Source organism: Bolinopsis microptera, chromosome 6 (assembly GCF_026151205.1).
Source record: "Bolinopsis microptera isolate Bmic1 chromosome 6, MBARI_Bmic_1.0, whole genome shotgun sequence".
Taxonomy (NCBI): domain Eukaryota; kingdom Metazoa; phylum Ctenophora; class Tentaculata; order Lobata; family Bolinopsidae; genus Bolinopsis; species Bolinopsis microptera.
In genome coordinates this window covers 1407324-1429796 of record NC_087077.1, presented here as the reverse complement: position 1 = coordinate 1429796, position 22473 = coordinate 1407324, and the positions used below count along the sequence as shown (strand labels likewise).

Below are 22473 nucleotides of genomic sequence, written 5' to 3'. Positions count from 1 at the left end.
GGGGAGTTTCAGGGGAGTTTCAGGGACATTTCTGGGGAGTTTCAGGGGAGTTTCTGGGGAGATATTGGGACCTGAATAGCTTAATTCGCAGCAAATTCTGGTTTATTCATCTAACATTGAGTAAAATTACTATAAGTTCCAACTCGAAACAAAATACAGAATAAAACACTTCAAGCAATCAGCTTCATTAAGACATTCCCTGGTGGTCCGTACCCCTGCCTCCTCCCCCCCCCCCCCCGCTTCCTACACCCCTGTCCGTACCCCTGCCCCCCCCCGCTTCCTACACCCCTGCCCCCCCCCCCCCCCCTCCCCAGCCGAGCCCCCCCCCCCCCCCCCGCTTCCTACACCCCTGTCCGTACCCCTGCCTCCCCCCCCGCTTCCTACACCCCTGTCCATACCCCTGCCTCCCCCCCCCCCGCTTCCTACACCCCTGTCCGTACCCCTGCCTTCCCCCCTGCTTCCTACACCCCTGTCCGTACCCCCCCCCCCCCCACCTGCTTCCTACACCCCTGTCCGTACCCCCCCCCCCCCCTGCTTCCTACACCCCTGTCCGTACCCCTGCCTCCCCCCTGCTTCCTACACCCCTGTCCGTACCCCTGCCTCCCCCCTGCTTCCTACACCCCTGTCCGTACCCCCCCCCCACCTGCTTCCTACACCCCTGTCCGTACCCCCCCCCCCCCCCCCCACCTGCTTCCTACACCCCTGTCCGTACCCCCCCCCCCACCTGCTTCCTACATCCCTGTCCGTACCTCATCAGTAGTATACTACTTACCTCGTACAGTTCATAGAACTGGTCCACAACATCCCAGCACTTCTCTAGCGCGTTCATCCTGATCCACTCCGGCCTGGTGGTGTAGTAAAAGTCTTCCATGAACTGAACCAGATTATCTGACCAGTTTAGTACTCCTGGAACTATCAGACGCACTTTCTTCTCCATCAGGTTGTTTATTGACTCGATCTTGGGGGTTTTCGTATATAATATACTTTATAAATAACCGTATCTGTACGGTTATTTATAAAGTTAGTAAGTGTTAGTAATTTGAATCTACAAGAATGCATGACATATTTATTTAGTCAAATTCCCCCTTATATTACAAACCATGCTGCAATACTACTAGCTAATGAAGCCCAGAAAAAACTTACTTTGCCATGCAATACCAAGTACAAATTCATATTGCCGAGAGCAGCAGAGAAACATTGAGGAGCCACCCCACCCCAAACCTCTAGCCTAATTATAGCAACACAGCTGTAATGTGTGATGACGGTGTCTAAGAATAGAATAGATCAAAGAGTCAAAGCTAACAAGTCTATGAACGGCTTTGGTAAGCCTTAGTTAAACAAAGGACATAATATTATGTTGAATAAACTTAAAAACATATTTGTGAGACTGGCATATCTTGTTTTCGGTTTGCTTAAGAGTCATAGTCTTTTTGCTCTAACCAATCCCCCCCGGCCCCCTCCCCCCCTCCCCCCTGGAGACCCCTCCCCCCTGGAGACCCCTCCCCCCGCCTCCCCCCCCCCCCCCGCCCCTGCCCCCCACTTTACTGACCGGTCGGACGTCTACACAGAGCTCTATGATATCGTAGAACCTATCCTTGCAATTAATAAAGTCAGGGTGACTGTACAGCCGCTCAGCCTCGCTCAGCAGAGAGTTCAGCGGTACTAGCACTTGCTTGTTCTGGAACTTCTGCTCACTTTGCTGAGGACAGTGGGAGTGGTTAGTGAATTTTTAAGTGAATTTTGGAGATATACTTTTCAATCCTTAAAATTGAAGATATATTATACATTTATATAGATAGTGCGATGTAATCTTCAAGTAGTTTTTAAATGGGTTATACAAATATGCCGCTTTTGTTAAAGACAATAGCTTTATTGTCCATCAATCATCTGCATCAGAATCATAAAGCACTCAAAATTATGAAAAAACCAAAAGCATTTAAATAATTAATCATAATTATCCTAATATACACACAATATGGTCATTACCGAGGTGCCATTATTGAGTGTATGCAAGTCACGAGAGTGATTGCATGACCAGATACACGAGTACAGCTAATATCATTAGCGTCCTGGCCCTGGACTCAGAAAACAGATATATAAGCTAATGTAGGTGACTCTGCCCAGCATTGTTAGCCACCGTTATTTGCTTTGTTTCGTAGGTTATAAATCAGGGACAAAAGGATTTCGCGATTATTTTGGCCAAAAATCGCGATACCGCGAATTTTAACAGACTATACATTAAACTATACATAAAATTTGTCGCATATAATGGGAAAAATCGCGATTCCGTACATGCCGCGATTTCCTTTTGTCCCTGTTATAAATAGATCTGATATATATATATATATGCATGTACGTCGAATTTTGGGTATTTGCTTCCCTTTGTACTTGAATGATTTGAATTGTAGAATTTTGAGGTCAGATTAGAGTCAGTAGTTTTAAAAGTAGTTATTTACTGGGTGTTCGGTGTGCAAGCGAGGGTTTTACAATCGCTCCATCTTCATTTAACTAATATGATATTATACATGTAATACGATTCGTCGTCTCACAATACCTTGTTGTTACGAAATGGACATTTACTAAGATACTTATTATTAGTTATAATAAGCATCGTATTTGGATTCAATGTCCATTTCGTTACAACCATTACTTATCATAAAATATAACTTATCATAAAATCAGTTCGATAAGCACAAAACATGTTACTCCATTATAACCTGATTGACAATGTCTTCTATAACCGTCAACATGGCGTCCCAGGAAAGATGCTCCATTATCTCTCCGTGATTCTTTACGTAAAACTTCAGACTTTCCAACACCTCCACCACCAGACGTTCGTGACGGGATTTTATGACCTGAGAGCAGATTTCATGGTTATTTCCGAGCAAGATTTATCAATTGAGTTGTAATCTAGCGGTTAACTTGGTCATTTCAGCATTTTCCTTCGTGATTTTGTGGTTTAATCCAATAAACCTGAGATTTGATCATCTGAGCGCAATTTTCATGATTAATTCTGCGTAGATCTCATTAATTATAGCGGTACCCAAACCATGATTATGCACTGTAATCTGGTGGTCTGACGAATAATCGTCTAAAAGCATGAGACCCAGTGTCACAGTTATATTAACCATATGTCACGTGGTTTGGAGTGACATTAATTACGGGTCACACCACCAGTAGCATTAATTTCTCTGTCGAATGCTTGTGTTAGAGATCTGTGAAAAGCTGGTAGATTAAGCTTGTTTGATGTATTGCCAGCTATAAACAGGAAGTTTCTTGCTCCTGGCACTTGACACCCCAGCTAGACGGCACCCCAGCTAGACGGCACCCCAGCTAGACGGCACCCCAGCTAGACGGCACCACAGCTAGACGGCACCCCAGCTAGACGGCACCACAGCTAGACGGCGCCCCAGCTAGACGGCACCCCAGCTAGACGGCACCCCAGCTAGACGGCACCCCAGCTAGACGGCACCACAGCTAGACGGCACCCCAGCTAGACGGCACCCCAGCTAGACGGCACCCCAGCTAGACGGCACCACAGCTAGACGGCACCCCAGCTAGACGGCACCACAGCTAGACGGCGCCCCAGCTAGACGGCGCCCCAGCTAGACGGCACCACAGCTAGACGGCACCCCAGCTAGACGGCACCCCAGCTAGACGGCACCCCAGCTAGACGGCACCCCAGCTAGACGGCACCCCAGCTAGACGGCACCCCAGCTAGACGGCACCCCAGCTAGACGGCACCCCAGCTAGACGGCACCCCAGCTAGACGGCACCCCAGCTAGACGGCACCCCAGCTAGACGGCACCCCAGCTAGACGGCACCCCAGCTAGACGGCACCCCAGCTAGACGGCACCCCAGCTAGACGGCACCCCAGCTAGACGGCACCCCAGCTAGACGGCACCCCAGCTAGACGGCACCACAGCTAGACGGCACCCCAGCTAGACGGCACCCCAGCTAGACGGCACCCCAGCTAGACGGCACCACAGCTAGACGGCACCACAGCTAGACGGCACCCCAGCTAGACGGCACCACAGCTAGACGGCACCACAACTAGACGGCACCACAGCTAGACGGCACCCCAGCTAGACGGCACCCCAGCTAGACGGCACCCCAGCTAGACGGCACCCCAGCTAGACGGCACCCCAGCTAGACGGCACCCCAGCTAGACGGCACCCCAGCTAGACGGCACCCCAGCTAGACGGCACCACAGCTAGACGGCACCCCAGCTAGACGGCACCCCAGCTAGACGGCACCCCAGCTAGACGGCACCCCAGCTAGACGGCACCCCAGCTAGACGGCACCCCAGATAGACGGCACCCCAGCTAGACGGCACCCCAGCTAGACGGCACCCCAGCTAGACGGCACCCCAGCTGGACTGCACCCCAGCTAGACGGCACCCCAGCTAGACGGCACCCCAGCTAGACGGCACCCCAGCTAGACGGCACCCCAGCTAGACGGCACCCCAGCTAGACGGCACCCCAGCTAGACGGCACCACAGCTAGACGGCACCCCAGCTAGACGGCACCCCAGCTAGACGGCACCCCAGCTAGACGGCACCCCAGCTAGACGGCACCCCAGCTAGACGGCACCCCAGCTAGACGGCACCCCAGCTAGACGGCACCCCAGCTAGACGGCACCCCAGTTAGACGGCACCCCAGCTAGACGGCACCCCAGCTAGACGGCACCCCAGCTAGACGGCACCCCAGTTAGACGGCACCCCAGCTAGACGGCAACCCAGCTAGACGGCACCCCAGCTAGACGGCACCCCAGCTAGACGGCACCCCAGCTAGACGGCACCACAGCTAGACGGCACCCCAGCTAGACGGCACCCCAGCTAGACGGCAACCCAGCTAGACGGCACCCCAGCTAGACGGCACCCCAGCTAGACGGCAACATGTGAGATGACGTAACTGAAGTGGTACGGAAGCTTGGTCAGGCTCCTTGTCAAAGCAACAATAATAATTAATTGTGACGGTGCAGAGGCATGACAACTAGCACAAGCTCGTTTTCTAGTTTTGTTTCACAAGCAGCACAGTATCTCGTGCTTCGTCTGTAACTGTGCTTCTTCTTTCGTTATACTTCAGTGCTAGTTTCGTTATTTAACGTTTTCCATCGCGAGTAAAACCAATTTACTAAAGACAGATTACTCCGCGCAGTATGTATTGGAATTAATTCGGTGTCCGCCTAATTGGTGATTGTTATCATAGCTCGAAGCATTGCAATTAATTATGCTAACGGATAGACTCCAACGTTTGAAGGCGACTGATTTCTGATAATACAAGCTATATTCATATGCAAATTGAGCCTATGTTAATATCTACGAAACATTAGAAATGCTTCATCAAACACGCATACACATTACACAATACTAATAGCCAAATAACTATAATTATCAAATAAGTACCCTAAGCTATATAATCTAAGCAACCAAAATACCTTCTCAAACTAAAGGATAAGCCCTATAATGTACCTGAGAGTAGTTGTTATACTGTTATAATGTATGGTTCCATTATAACAGCATAATATAGTTCAGTCTGGAGAGGAAGCCTGTCTTTTCTACAATAACACTAAGGTATACATATAACTTTCTACTTATGAACATTACTTACTACTTATGAAAATTACTTACTACTTTTGTTCGGGTTCCAGAAGTACAGATCCAACGATTCAGCACTTGTTCTGAGGTATTTGTGTTGCTTCCTTTTCAACATGACACACATTACATACCTGGTATACAGGTATATGGTGTGTAGTTCGGGTATGTAATGGCTGTGGTATTATGTAACATTACATACCTGGTATACAGGTATATGGTGTGTAGTTGGGGTATGTAATGGCTGTGGTATACAGGTATATGGTGTGTAGTTGGGGTATGTAATGGCTGTGGTATTATGTAACCAGCACATTACATACCTGGTATACAGGTATATGGTGTGTAGTTGGGGTATGTAATGGCTGTGGTATACAGGTATATGGTGTGTAGTTGGGGTATGTAATGGCTGTGGTATTATGTAACCAGCACATTACATACCTGGTATACAGGTATATGGTGTGTAGTTGGGGTATGTAATGGCTGTGGTATTATGTAACATTACATGCCTGGTATACAGGTATATGGTGTGTAGTTGGGGTATGTAATGGCTGTGGTATTATGTAACATTACATACCTGGTATACAGGTATATGGTGTGTAGTTCGGGTATGTAATGGCTGTGGTATTATGTAACATTACATACCTGGTATACAGGTATATGGTGTGTAGTTGGGGTATGTAATGGCTGTGGTATTATGTAACATTACATACCTGGTATACAGGTATATGGTGTGTAGTTGGGGTATGTAATGGCTGTGGTATTATGTAACATTACATACCTGGTATACAGGTATATGGTGTGTAGTTGGGGTATGTAATGGCTGTGGTATTATGTAACATTACATACCTGGTATACAGGTATATGGTGTGTAGTTCGGGTATGTAATGGCTGTGGTATTATGTAACATTACATACCTGGTATACAGGTATATGGTGTGTAGTTGGGGTATGTAATGGCTGTGGTATTATGTAACATTACATACCTGGTATACAGGTATATGGTGTGTAGTTCGGGTATGTAATGGCTGTGGTATTATGTAACATTACATACCTGGTATACAGGTATATGGTGTGTAGTTGGGGTATGTAATGGCTGTGGTATTATGTAACATTACATACCTGGTATACAGGTATATGGTGTGTAGTTGGGGTATGTAATGGCTGTGGTATACCTGGTATACAGGTATATGGTGTGTAGTTGGGGTATGTAATGGCTGTGGTATTATGTAACATTACATACCTGGTATACAGGAATATGGTGTGTAGTTGGGGTATGTAATGGCTGTGGTATACCTGGTATACAGGTATATGGTGTGTAGTTGGGGTATGTAATGGCTGTGGTATTATGTAACATTACATACCTGGTATACAGGTATATGGTGTGTAGTTGGGGTATGTAATGGCTGTGGTATTATGTAACATTACATGCCTGGTATACAGGTATATGGTGTGTAGTTGGGGTATGTAATGGCTGTGGTATTATGTAACATTACATACCTGGTATACAGGTATATGGTGTGTAGTTGGGGTATGTAATGGCTGTGGTATACAGGTATATGGTGTGTAGTTGGGGTATGTAATGGCTGTGGTATTATGTAACATTACATACCTGGTATACAGGTATATGGTGTGTAGTTGGGGTATGTAATGGCTGTGGTATTATGTAACATTACATACCTGGTATACAGGTATATGGTGTGTAGTTGGGGTATGTAATGGCTGTGGTATACAGGTATATGGTGTGTAGTTGGGGTATGTAATGGCTGTGGTATTATGTAACATTACATACCTGGTATACAGGTATATGGTGTGTAGTTGGGGTATGTAATGGCTGTGGTATTATGTAACATTACATACCTGGTATACAGGTATATGGTGTGTAGTTGGGGTATGTAATGGCTGTGGTATTATGTAACATTACATACCTGGTATACAGGTATATGGTGTGTAGTTGGGGTATGTAATGGCTGTGGTATTATGTAACATTACATACCTGGTATACAGGTATATGGTGTGTAGTTGGGGTATGTAATGGCTGTGGTATTATGTAACATTACATACCTGGTATACAGGTATATGGTGTGTAGTTGGGGTATGTAATGGCTGTGGTATTATGTAACATTACATACCTGGTATACAGGTATATGGTGTGTAGTTGGGGTATGTAATGGCTGTGGTATTATGTAACATTACATGCCTGGTATACAGGTATATGGTGTGTAGTTGGGGTATGTAATGGCTGTGGTATTATGTAACATTACATACCTGGTATACAGGTATATGGTGTGTAGTTGGGGTATGTAATGGCTGTGGTATTATGTAACATTACATACCTGGTATACAGGTATATGGTGTGTAGTTCGGGTATGTAATGGCTGTGGTATTATGTAACATTACATACCTGGTATACAGGTATATGGTGTGTAGTTGGGGTATGTAATGGCTGTGGTATTATGTAACATTACATACCTGGTATACAGGTATATGGTGTGTAGTTGGGGTATGTAATGGCTGTGGTATTATGTAACATTACATACCTGGTATACAGGTATATGGTGTGTAGTTGGGGTATGTAATGGCTGTGGTATTATGTAACATTACATACCTGGTATACAGGTATATGGTGTGTAGTTGGGGTATGTAATGGCTGTGGTATTATGTAACATTACATACCTGGTATACAGGTATATGGTGTGTAGTTGGGGTATGTAATGGCTGTGGTATTATGTAACATTACATACCTGGTATACAGGTATATGGTGTGTAGTTCGGGTATGTAATGGCTGTGGTATTATGTAACATTACATACCTGGTATACAGGTATATGGTGTGTAGTTGGGGTATGTAATGGCTGTGGTATTATGTAACACACATTACATACCTGGTATACAGGTATATGGTGTGTAGTTGGGGTATGTAATGGCTGTGGTATTATGTAACATTACATACCAGGTATACAGGTATATGGTGTGTAGTTCGGGTATGTAATGGCTGTGGTATTATGTAACATTACATACCTGGTATACAGGTATATGGTGTGTAGTTGGGGTATGTAATGGCTGTGGTATTATGTAACATTACATACCTGGTATACAGGTATATGGTGTGTAGTTGGGGTATGTAATGGCTGTGGTATTATGTAACATTACATACCTGGTATACAGGTATATGGTGTGTAGTTGGGGTATGTAATGGCTGTGGTATTATGTAACATTACATACCTGGTATACAGGTATATGGTGTGTAGTTCGGGTATGTAATGGCTGTGGTATTATGTAACATTACATACCTGGTATACAGGTATATGGTGTGTAGTTGGGGTATGTAATGGCTGTGGTATTATGTAACATTACATACCTGGTATACAGGTATATGGTGTGTAGTTGGGGTATGTAATGGCTGTGGTATTATGTAACATTACATACCTGGTATACAGGTATATGGTGTGTAGTTGGGGTATGTAATGGCTGTGGTATTATGTAACATTACATACCTGGTATACAGGTATATGGTGTGTAGTTGGGGTATGTAATGGCTGTGGTATTATGTAACATTACATACCTGGTATACAGGTATATGGTGTGTAGTTGGGGTATGTAATGGCTGTGGTATTATGTAACATTACATACCTGGTATACAGGTATATGGTGTGTAGTTGGGGTATGTAATGGCTGTGGTATTATGTAACATTACATACCTGGTATACAGGTATATGGTGTGTAGTTGGGGTATGTAATGGCTGTGGTATTATGTAACATTACATACCTGGTATACAGGTATATGGTGTGTAGTTGGGGTATGTAATGGCTGTGGTATTATGTAACATTACATACCTGGTATACAGGTATATGGTGTGTAGTTGGGGTATGTAATGGCTGTGGTATTATGTAACATTACATACCTGGTATACAGGTATATGGTGTGTAGTTGGGGTATGTAATGGCTGTGGTATTATGTAACATTACATACCTGGTATACAGGTATATGGTGTGTAGTTCGGGTATGTAATGGCTGTGGTATTATGTAACATTACATACCTGGTATACAGGTATATGGTGTGTAGTTGGGGTATGTAATGGCTGTGGTATTATGTAACATTACATACCTGGTATACAGGTATATGGTGTGTAGTTGGGGTATGTAATGGCTGTGGTATTATGTAACATTACATACCTGGTATACAGGTATATGGTGTGTAGTTCGGGTATGTAATGGCTGTGGTATACCTGGTATACAGGTATATGGTGTGTAGTTGGGGTATGTAATGGCTGTGGTATTATGTAACATTACATGCCTGGTATACAGGTATATGGTGTGTAGTTGGGGTATGTAATGGCTGTGGTATTATGTAACATTACATACCTGGTATACAGGTATATGGTGTGTAGTTGGGGTATGTAATGGCTGTGGTATTATGTAACATTACATACCTGGTATACAGGTATATGGTGTGTAGTTCGGGTATGTAATGGCTGTGGTATTATGTAACATTACATACCTGGTATACAGGTATATGGTGTGTAGTTCGGGTATGTAATGGCTGTGGTATTATGTAACATTACATACCTGGTATACAGGTATATGGTGTGTAGTTGGGGTATGTAATGGCTGTGGTATTATGTAACATTACATACCTGGTATACAGGTATATGGTGTGTAGTTGGGGTATGTAATGGCTGTGGTATTATGTAACATTACATACCTGGTATACAGGTATATGGTGTGTAGTTCGGGTATGTAATGGCTGTGGTATGCCTGGTATACAGGTATATGGTGTGTAGTTGGGGTATGTAATGGCTGTGGTATTATGTAACATTACATACCTGGTATACAGGTATATGGTGTGTAGTTCGGGTATGTAATGGCTGTGGTATACCTGGTATACAGGTATATGGTGTGTAGTTCGGGTATGTAATGGCTGTGGTATTATGTAACATTACATACCTGGTATACAGGTATATGGTGTGTAGTTGGGGTATGTAATGGCTGTGGTATACCTGGTATACAGGTATATGGTGTGTAGTTGGGGTATGTAATGGCTGTGGTATTATGTAACCTTACATACCTGGTATACAGGTATATGGTGTGTAGTTGGGGTATGTAATGGCTGTGGTATTATGTAACATTACATACCTGGTATACAGGTATATGGTGTGTAGTTCGGGTATGTAATGGCTGTGGTATTATGTAACCTGCAAGGCGTTAGTCGTGCAGTTTGTACAGTGTACATTATCGTCGCTAGAACACAGTCTCTGTGCTATCATAGCGTGTCTTTTCACTCCTGGTATAGTAGCATTATTATATCTAGTTTGTATTGTGCTGATCGAGATTTGAATATCTCGTGAGGCAGTTCAAGCGTAGAACTTGGTCTACATTTACTTCTAGTCTATTCTGTAGAGATATGTCGTATCACAGATCTGTTCAGTGTTCTTTACAGTTGTTGTTTGAAGAAAAGGCTGGATGGGGCGGCGCCTATTAGGAAACGACCGAAATTTCGGTTCGGTCTCAAGTGATTACATGTCCGAATTTATCTACTAATTTATCCACTAATTTGTAAGGCTTTGTCCCAATTGTCTTTATTAAATTTTCGTGCCTTTGTTTAGAAAATGTATTTACTCTCATATATTATATTCCCAAGGCCAGCCAAGAGTGGAAGATATGATACAGTGTTTAGTGGTTTTTTGTGTTCTAACCAGACACAGACGTTTCTCTATTGCTATTTCGTTTTGGCAAACAGTTTGAGATTTTACCTTTGTTTTGAGTGACGACTCATCCTGTCTTCATACACATACTGATATTTAGTTTGTGGGATAATATCCTGTCTTCATACACATATTGTACGGATCTACAAGTTAAATTTCTCATTACCTTGTTATAATCTATTCAGGAACTGCTAGATACGAAATATTCACATTGCCACCAGCTTGGCTGATGGCCAGATGACCATACAGTATACACACAGGGCACCGGATACTGCCAGATATAAGTGGAACTGATCCAAGATAAGAAGACACACATAATCACTCCTTAAACTCCTCGCTATCTTATTATTGTAAATTAGAACTATAATAATTTAAACTATCTCACCACTTTCAATACTCATAACCAGACATTAATACGACGGTTCCTACAATTAAATACTTAAATATCACTTAGCAGCTGCATACTCCTCCTACGTCCATCATCACCATCATCATCATCTAGCCACACCATTCTCTATTACATAGTCACACAGGTCACCATCATCACCATCATCATCTAGCCACACCATTCTCTATTACATAGTCACACAGGTCATCATCATCATCATCATCTAGCCACACCATTCTCTATTACATAGTCACACAGGTCACCATCACCATCATCATCTAGCCACACCATTCTCTATTACATAGTCACACATGTCACCATCATCTAGCCACACCATTCTCTATTACATAGTCACACAGGTCACCATCATCACCATCATCTAGCCACACCATTCTCTATTACATAGTCACACAGGTCACCATCACCATCATCATCTAGCCACACCATTCTCTATTACATAGTCACACAGGTCACCATCATCACCATCATCTAGCCACACCATTCTCTATTACATAGTCACACAGGTCACCATCATCACCATCATCTAGCCACACCATTCTCTATTACATAGTCACACAGGTCACCATCATCACCATCATCTAGCCACACCATTCTCTATTACATAGTCACACAGGTCACCATCATCACCATCATCTAGCCACACCATTCTCTATTACATAGTCACAGGATCATCACCATCATCTAGCCACACCATTCTCTAATACATAGTCACACAGGTCACCATCATCACCATCATCTAGCCACACCATTCTCTATTACATAGTCACACAGGTCACCATCATCACCATCATCTAGCCACACCATTCTCTATTACATAGTCACACAGGTCACCATCATCATCATCTAGCCACACCATTCTCTATTACATAGTCACACAGGTCACCATCATCATCATCTAGCCACACCATTCTCTATTACATAGTCACACAGGTCCGCTCCTCGCATAGATTATGTGCTTATTATAATGCTAATTTTATAGTCAGGTTAATCACAGTGGGTCATGTACCTGTGCATATTATGGTTGAGCCACCCCCGGCTGAGTTATATTGTGTGCTTATGACAGCAATTCGGCTCGATTCAATCTGTTGAAGCGAATCCTCACTTCCTGGGCGTTTGAGTTTCCTCATCGGAAGTTGAACTAAACATGCTTGTTGGATGTTTGTCATAACTTCTGATCACGTGTGAGCCGAAGAATTGTCAAAATTTGCTCTCTGCTTGCCAAATCTGTCTTTAAATAACAGACATCTCCACACAAGTCCGTCGGATCAATGTTTTTAAACTGAGGCATCCAGAGATTCACGTTTAAATCTCAATTGTTTCAAACGAGTCAGTTTGGAGTGTTTGAATTGATTGTGTTGTCGGGTGATTTACAATCAGTTATCATTCCAATTATTGCAATCTTCACTAATATAACATGTGCACTTCCAAAGTTGCTCGACACTATTCCTCATGGTGAAATTATACGAGACAAAGCCGAAAGATCGTAAGATCGTATTAAATGAACATTCGATATGCGTTCCACACCACATAATTCAACTCGAGCCTTCCAGTTTAAAAAACAGATCATTGATCAAAGGAGCAGCTCAAATATTTTAATTCTGTTCTGCCGGCTCTGTTTTTATAGTTCTCCCCTACTTAACGTAACTCCTCCTCTTCTCCTCCTCTCTTCTCCGTTTAGAGGAGGAGAGAAGTTGTGTCATTAGTCTCCAGTCTTATTGTGCGCCTGTCTGAGACGTTGTTGTCAGAACGGGATATGTTGCACTAGGTTTTAATGTTGCTCTATCCTGTCTGTGTAATTTTAGATTATTTTAATCTAATCATTAATTGTGAATAATTAATTAATTGTATAGTTAGATTTGGTTACTGATGAGTTGCGGGGAAGTGATGTAAATCTGTTTCCGCTATAACAGCGGTATTCGAATTTAGCACGCTGAATAATTAATAAACGTCACGTGCCAACCTAAATTAACGTTGTCTCCCCGCCCGTAGTAATTATCATGATCTGTAGTAGTTGTACAGCAATACTAAGGTAATGGAACTACTGCACGCTGAATAATCAATTTCCGCAGTAGTCCCATTACGTTAGTATTGCTGTACAACTACTACAAAAGTAATCCCGATAACACTCGACCTCTGCCTGATCCAGAGGATGTCACCATTTTAACTTCACACAGACATCGAACACTGTAAGAAGATGACGATCAGACCTCGTTAATTATCATGATCCATGTTATTCGAGCAGCATAACATACTTGTTAAAGCTCCATCAACCGTAACAACCACTTCCAAAACCACTCAGAAGCTATAGCTGCTCGCCATATCAAGCTACGTAGCGTACAATACACAATACCATGAGAAGAAATGCGATATCAGCATGATATAATCATTAACCACATTAGTAAGTAGTATACTAGATGACATTTGATAAGGTTATTTTCTATATAGCATGCCACTACTCCGTCAATGTTTGACTCAAGACTTCGTGTTTTCTGAACAAAGATCGATTAATATCAGTCCATCTGGCGATTATCGTCGATTATGCCTAACTTTGAGGACGATTATGATCGATTATGCCTGCACTCAACGTCGATTATAATATAGCCGAATCCAAAATGGTTCATCGATGTATTACAGTCGGGTAACATTAAGATATTATTATGAGCGTAGCAGTAAAATATCTCATTTCCGGGCAAAGCTCGCTACTGGACACTGGACAGCTATTGAGCTTGGATCGGTTAGACGTATTGCTTTGTGTTACACTTGCTGCTGCTTCTGTATGCCTTTACTAATGTTTGTTGCCAGCCACGACTGTTGTTTTTTTGCCAGTTGCAACCCTTTCCACTATCTTCCTCTGACCTCTTCCAGTTTTTACGCTCATCTTCTTGCGTATCTTTATAATTGTGATATCAATTTTCTCTATTAGTAGAACAGTAGATTTGTAGGTAATGAGCCCACTTTTCACCTTTATAAGCACTCTGTTTAGTGTTTACTTGCCGGGTATGATCTAACTCTAACTCGTTTACCTGCGTCCATTGTTACTTTATTGCTTCTTTGTTTCCTTTATTTCCTCGCGGTTTATTTCATCTTCGTTCACAGTTTCTATGCGACTAATTACTGTTGAACAAGTTTCTGTACGATCAGTATAGAAACTTCAACGTTTAACAGCTCTGATCTGTGTTTCTCATTGCAATATCTTGCACGCACCTACACAATGTATATTCCCGGAACCCTGTATTGAAGTGTAGTAGCAGGGTGTATTGAAGTGTAGTAGCAGGGTGTTTCCTGGGTTGTAATTAGTACAGCCCCTCTTGTGTCCCTACTTGTTGTGCCTACTACTACTAGTGTGTACTGAGTAGTAGTGTTAGTGTTTGTAGTGTGGCTGGTATTGTTGTAGAGGAGATGGCCACTTTGTCCTATGAGGCTAGCTGATATGGAATCTGACATGAAGTTTGTAGAAACTAGAATCTAATAATCTGATTCTCACGTCGAGTGATTAGAATTTTCCGTCATACACACATTTTGTAATTGAATTTAAAACAATGTTAATCAGCATGGCATTTTACGGACACAGACATTGTTTCTTGTTTTGATTTGCCACTGAATTCCTCCTCAAATTTGTAAACTCTAACTCTTCAGTCCTCGCATTCTAACTCTATACATGAATATTTTAACTAATTAAAATGCCCAGATCGTAGTACTGTTAGTACACAAGAGGCGACGTCCAGACTCAACAAAGTTTGTATTAGTAAGTAGGTATTACCAATATTGTATTAGTAAGTACAATTATAGATCTAGTATATTCGATCATACTTTATATTTCGTGATATCGGCTATGCGTGATACTTCCAGCATTTGTGCATCCTGCAACAACGTCGAACTTGTAGCATTAGTAGAATGGAATTTGCCGTTTAAAGAATTAGTGAGTCTACTCTCGATCTTGTAATTATATTTTGTAGAGCTTGTGAAAATATTTATTCGCATTGGAACTCGGAAGAAGTCTACGCAGTGCCCACCCAGCCTTCCATTCTATTAATAGATTTATTTCCGAAGGAATTTAAAACATTGTCTCAATGATGGATTCTTTCTCCTGTCTGGCATTTCAATTTGCAGTTTCGCTAGATTTCTTAGTAATTTCAAAGTTATCCACCTAAAAGTTACATATATTGCATTCATCTAGGGGTGAAAATTGGTCGCTCCCTCTGTTCCAACAGGGTGTTAATTACCATGGTAACGTCAAGTGTACACAACGCACGCTAGGAAGGAGTACCAATGAGCATTAACAACATAACAAGTCGCCACACCGCTTTATCATGTACATGTTTTAGTGTACTAACCGTGTTGGGGGGGAGGGTTATAGTACACAACCTTGCTATTAAATAGTTAGTTAATTAGTTAATTAGTTAATTAGTTAATTAGTTAATTAGTTAATTAGTTAATTAGTTAATTAGTTAATTAGTTAATTAGTTAATTAGTTAATTAGTTAATTAGTTAATTAGTTAATTAGTTAATTAGTTAATTAGTTAATTAGTTAATTAGTTAATTAGTTAATTAGTTAATTAGTTAATTAGTTAATTAGTGTTGGGTACTCTATTTAGTGGAGTGCTATTATTAGTAGCTTACTAGTAGCTTATTAGTGGGTAATTAGTGTACTAGGCACTCTTTCTTTGTTTGGTTATAATACACGTCCCAGATCTCGTATTGGAAAACAATCCAACTCAAAGTTTGAGTGTAAATACGTACTCTGGTAGTGGAGTATTATTAAGTGTTATCTTTTCAATGATGGTGTTACCGAACTTAACTTTATTTTTATAAATATTTGCAATCTTTTGACCGTTTTTGTTGTTGATGAAGTTAATGTCATTCGAATCATTTCAAGAAATATAATGAATTAATGACTGCAGATCCGTCTATCGTCAGATAACCATGATATTGAGAATGGTAAATATGTTGTTGGAATGATCGCTTATATTCAGTATTCACCTCGGTTGAGTTAATATTTACATAAATATGTGGACGTAAGACTGGTAATTACAATTTACTAATCACGTGTAATTTAGTGCTTGTAGAACTATCGTCACAGACCACAGTTACTAATTAGCTTCCAGCATTGATTGACCAATCAAATCACAGATACCATTTTCACTATAACGGTTCCCCTCCCAATCAATATGCAGATCTATAATAGAACTATTATATCAGACTGTGCAGTAAATAGCTAAACGTTTTCCTGCTATTAAAAGTTTTTATGAATTCACTCTAGTAATACATTTTTTAATCTCCTATGCCAATTACGGCTAACCTGGTAAAATAATGTGTTTATAATTAATGCAATAAATATCATCATACATTGCGTTAAGTGATGAAAGCTGATTTTCGACATTTACAGTAAAATACGGCTCTTCTTTTTCTTATTAAATTACTGAAATTCTGGTCTTTTGTGTCTTTTGTGATTTTATTTTGCGCTTCTTTAGACTAAAGGCGACTAGCAGGCATTTCAGCTACTATACACCTGAATCCTGGAACTCTCTTAAAGGAGAGCCGCTCAGGCATGGGCACCTTATGGCTTGTCGTGTAAATTATTTAATTATATCTTATTAAATATCTTTGCCGCATAGGAGAGGGGTAGTAAATACTGTGTTTTTAGCTGGTTGCCTTTCATTCGTCAGATAAACGCTTCATGAATAACTGAACGCTACTTTTCCAGGGGACATTGGAACAGTGAGATTCTGTTACTGATTTTAGTTTAATTGTTACCTGATTCAAGAATGTTTGTACATGAAATCAGGCAGTAGATGAGGTTATATCCCTAACAATCTCTTCTAACCCACTTTTAAATTATTCAATCATTAATTGAAAATAACTATTAATTTTAAAGTCTATTTGAAGGACATGAGTGATGTTAAACTGCAGAGGTTTATCTCTAAGAAAGCTTGGCGAGGGTATAACGGGGAGAAAGTGTTGAAGATCCGGGAACAGTATCCAGATATAGACCCGTATCTTCACACTGAGATTGTCTTGGATTGGATATCTGCCAAGAAACCTAGACAGATGGTTGTCACTGGTGAGAAATCTCTTTTTGTATTTCAAATTCAAGTCGTTGTCTCCATCATTTCATAAAATTAAACCTTCATTCGAAACTTTTTACTGGAAATAGCATTTTAAATTAAGACAGACCACCCTGATGTAACCTAACATCGGCTCTTTTTCCAGACTTCTGGGACTGCTCAGTGCAACTGTACCTGAACAGCGTGTACCAGGACCTGATGAGACAGCACCTGTCAGCCCGCAAGTACGAGGTATCCTACGTGTGTCGCACACACGAAGTGGGCGAGCTACAAACATGCCAATCATTCACCCTGGATAACACCCAGATAGCAGATCTCATTGAGGGACAGAGTGTTCAGTTGAGGAACACGTGCAATTTCGGACGGTTTTGTGAGAGTGACACTGATCACGTGGTTAATATCAAACTGGAGGGTTCGCCCACGTGCTCGGTGCTGATTGATGATGCGTCATCTCCGGTAGATGGACACGCCCATCTGGCCTTGGGCTACAAACATTGGTTCATCATTAAACCGGAGAGTTGTGAGCTGGTCTCACTGTGTTTATCCAGTGTGGGCAACTTAACGAGTCTGCTCAAGAAGAGCAAACAGTGCAAACTTTATGCACTCATGTTAAATTGTGATAGTGTTCTGAAATGAGAAGACTTCCCAGCGGGAGACTGCTCTTTATTTATTTGCAGTTCTAACTTCTTAACAATCATATTGTGTACTACAAGACAAATGGAGTTATTCTCTTAAAGCCCTCAAAAGAGAACTCAGAACTCTAAGAAAACTAATGATCAGACAGCTCAAAACGTAAGAAAAAACAATCGTAACCTTGATAACCATAGTAACCATGGTAACCATGGTAAAATTACCTTGAGCATTGACGAGAGCACGGCACTGCAGTGATGCTGTTTGGGACTAGTACGCGACTTGTTCCACAGAGAGGTAGTCAGCAGGTGGAGGGTGTTTATCTGGATGTCGTGGGAGGGTACGAAGGATTTAGGGGGTCGCTCCTCCAGGAAGGAACACATTGTGAAGATGATGGTGTGCTCCAGGGAGTGGATGGAGATCAGCATCTTCATCAGCTGAGAGGGGAGTTAGTAGCGTTAAGGCTCTTTTTTTAAAGATTTACGGAATTGTATGTATATTGTGTACGTTATGAAAACTGTTAGGAGCGTATAATTTATATCAGAATGAAGTTTGTTAACAAGTATTGTAAATACAATTATTTATGTTTATTTTATTTTCAGATATGAAAATATTTTCTGTCACATTCTACACGATGGTTTCAATGTACGTAGATTCGTGAAATATGCTAATGATGCAGTCTACCAAAGTAAAATTAATCATGTTGATACTCAATACATTATACGTCAAACTAATTATCATAATTACTATACCGTAATTACCATAATATAATTACCGATTTAAGAGACTGAGAGGCGGGGTGGGCGACACCAGGTGAGATGTCAGAGGGTATAACACACCGCACACTACAAATATACATCATCATACAGTGTATGCAGGAGGGGGGTACAATAGCATACTGGACCACCACTTCTATGTAGTTCAAACATTCCTGGATCTGTGGAGATATTATTCAGTGGAATTATTGGAATCTAAAATCAGGAAACTGATTGTAAGAAACTGGTCAATTCTAGAAGGGATAAAGTTATTGAACTCAAGGAAGTTGTGTAATGGCTCAAATTTAGCTGAATGTTGTGCAGCCGCATCTGGGGTATGGCTGCAAAGTGAACCATAACACAAATTCCTTGGAGTATGAGGCCTTTAAGAATGAGAAGAAGTGCCGACGAACCTCTATATAACCTCTAACTAACCTCTAACAAACCACTAACTAACAGTAACGACTAACCTCTTCAATAGGCTGTTTCTTGTTGGGATAGTAACACTCCCTGAATACCGCGCACAACAACTGGGTGTCAATGTAGGTGGCGTTATTCTTCGTCATATCAGCCAGGAACTTCAGTAAGTCTACCGACTTCTTGCGAGCAATCATCACTGGTAGCAGCTCTTCCAGATAGCTTCCTGGAGAGACGGCCCGGCGTTTACGATACAAGATATCTTTAATGGCATTAAAACAGGGAAACATTTCAGATTATTTAATGCACGATTAGTATTGACTTGTCCAGTCAAATGAAAAAGGAATAATGATAGAACGATAAGTACGAACAAAGGGTAGCCGGCCGTAAACGATGTCATTTAAGATGAAGAAATTAGAAATATCTAATTTTTAAGTTGGTAAATCGATGATAAGGGCCAGTGGTTCCCATGATTATGTGTGAGAACTTGATCAGAAGCCTAATTTTATTGGTTACCATGTCATAATGGTACGTGAGTTATCGCAATAATTTGATAAGATTAAGTTATTTATAATAAAACACGGAATTTTACTTTAATCTCGCGAACATTTATATATCTTAGTGCCGAAATTGTTTAAAATATACAAAATTTGTGGAATCGGGAGAATCGTGAAATCACGCCGACTAGAAGGAATCCCGGAACATGTAAGTGTGGCAAAATTCTGGCACTAATTACGCGAGTTATTATAGGGTTGCGTGTGGGCAGTTACTTCTAGGCCACCCTGTATTATTGATTTACTAAGTTTTACTAGCTAAGCCCTTTGATAAACCTTACGTACATCATGTTTATAATATTATTAAAATAAAGATGGTAACTTCAGTAAAACTAGATAATTTAGACCGCCCCGAATAACCAAAAACCCCGACTCACCAAGCCAAGACGCCCAAGAGAGCTGAGCGACATGTTTTCTGATATGCGACAGTTCATCATGTATAACCATAACCATAACCAGGCAAGATTATCTGTGTTGATGGGCTTATAAAACATCGTCACATTAGATTAACAGTTCAAGTTTAATGACTCCTTCATTGCATCATATTATGACGTATCAATCAGTAAATTTACTGATACAGTATGTATTTAAATGACTACGAAATTACGGAGGTCTAGGTAACACGTGGACCATGAAAAAGGGGAAACGTTGCAGAACAAAATTAACAGTAAGGTACAAAGATTGCTATCTACTGCGGCAAAAATTACTGCGTTTAACGATGTAAACTTCATCGTCCAATAGGGGGAGAGTGTGTCGACTTTTTACAAGTCAATAGAATCGCAGCATTTTGCAACGCTGACGACTGTGCAGTGTGCTCATTAGATTACTTTACGAACTCAAAGCGTATCAGATTACAACAGGAACGCAAAGGTTGCCACTTACTCCTGTTGCTAAATTCTATGATCTAAGAATTCATGTTTCTGACGAAAATTCCGTGTATTATTATATTATGCAAGAATCTATGATATTATATCATAAAAATACATGTAATGTCTAGAAAATGTACCTATTTGTTCTTCAATAAAGTGAAGGTTGCTTCCATTGTTAGTGAGAGATTGAAGAAGGTTGAAGCAGGGCTCTAAATCGTCAGGATGGCAGGATTTAATGTACTGGAACAGTGTCTGTCTCATGCTACCCAGCTGGTCGTACTGGAGATAACCATCACAATTACAATTCAGTTACAAATAACGATGGTCATGTGGTTAAGTTAAGGTCCTAGCTACACAGGTTTTACTTATTTTTGCAATTTTGATCCTAATTTAATTAATGAAATCTAGATTTATGAATTACCATATGGAAACCCACGTGATTGCTGACGAGCGCACAGAGGAAGCCAATAACAGCATGTCTAGCGTCTACCGGACCCTCTTTTGCTATGTCTTGTATAGCTACCCACAGGGACTTTATACCATTCTGAACATAGCTGTGGTAAGGAGGGTTACCTGGTTACCTGGTTACCTGGTTACCTGGTTACCTGGTTACCTGGTTACCTGGTTACCTGGTTACCTGGTTACCTGGTTACCTGGTTACCTGGTTACCTGGTTACCTGGTTACCTGGTTACCTGGTTACCTGGTTACCTGGTTACCTGGTTACCTGGTTACCTGATTACCTGGTTACCTGGTTACCTGGTTACCTGGTTACCTGGTTACCTGGTTACCTGGTTGGATAGCCACCCACAGGGACTTTATACCATTCTGAACATAGCTCTGGTAAGGAGGGTTACCCCAAATTCTTGGTTCAGGATTTAAACAGCCACAAGTTGGATTTGAATGTTTGTGTAAATATTTAACAAAAACTGACTAGAGCGTACTTTTTCCAGTCGCTTTTCTTCGACCTTCTCAACTAAGATTTTCAGCAGTTTCAGCCGGTTCTGCAAGGTTCCTTTGCCGAGTTCCTGAATTTTTGTTGAGTTATTATCAGGCATTTTAGAAATCATAATTCATAGTATTTCCATGGGACTAAGTAGTGGTTACACTTTATTTTAGGGCCATGAGCAAGAGCTACATTTGAATCTACTGAGAGATTCTCAAGAATTTTAGAGAGTTGAGCTACCATTAAAACGTTGTTACTCTTGAGAATTGAAAAGAATGTGTCTAACATTAAGAGTATTGGTGTCTAAGTTGAACTCCTCAGGAGGTGACCGTGCACCACTGACGGACCCACTCCGCTGACCTCCACCAAAGAACGAAGAAAACTTGTTCCGTATGTTCGTATCCGACCTTTTTGACATTCACATTCCTGGCCAGTATGGTTGGAAAGAGGCGGCGGTGTTGGTCCCGGCTCTAACGCTACTGGCAGTTGTGGAATGTTTAGAAGAGAATTTAACAAATATTTTAAAATTTTTA

The 22473-nt window shown here is 41.4% G+C and overlaps 2 protein-coding genes across 2 annotated transcripts in view; one reads left to right on the top strand and one right to left on the bottom strand.

Moving 5' to 3' along the window:
- The window catches only part of LOC134817330 (tuberin-like), a 38249-nt gene extending 15828 nt beyond the window's left edge, over positions 1-22421 (bottom strand). Inside the window, 10 exon segments of the mRNA XM_063826464.1 lie at positions 773-958; positions 1550-1699; positions 2718-2855; positions 18626-18838; positions 19177-19338; positions 19627-19799; positions 21134-21275; positions 21418-21540; positions 21939-22022; positions 22227-22421. Of these exon segments, the coding sequence (XP_063682534.1) occupies positions 773-958; positions 1550-1699; positions 2718-2855; positions 18626-18838; positions 19177-19338; positions 19627-19799; positions 21134-21275; positions 21418-21540; positions 21939-22022; positions 22227-22358 (1503 nt within the window). The 5' untranslated portion in view covers positions 22359-22421.
- On the top strand, positions 17590-19030 carry LOC134817328 (uncharacterized). Its single transcript, XM_063826462.1, has 2 exons — positions 17590-17767; positions 17917-19030. Exons 1-2 carry the CDS (start codon positions 17596-17598, stop codon positions 18405-18407), a joined length of 663 nt encoding a protein of 220 aa, XP_063682532.1. The 5' UTR covers positions 17590-17595; the 3' UTR covers positions 18408-19030.
- Positions 22422-22473: the final 52 nt, after the last annotated feature.

Bases quoted from the DNA above. Each gene is read 5' to 3' on its own strand.
- LOC134817328 (XM_063826462.1), top strand. From the start codon at position 17,596: ATGAGTGATGTTAAACTGCAGAGGTTTATCTCTAAGAAAGCTTGGCGA. The intron at 17,768-17,916 runs GTGAGAAATCTC...CTCTTTTTCCAG, and splicing joins TAGACAGATGGTTGTCACTG to ACTTCTGGGACTGCTCAGTG.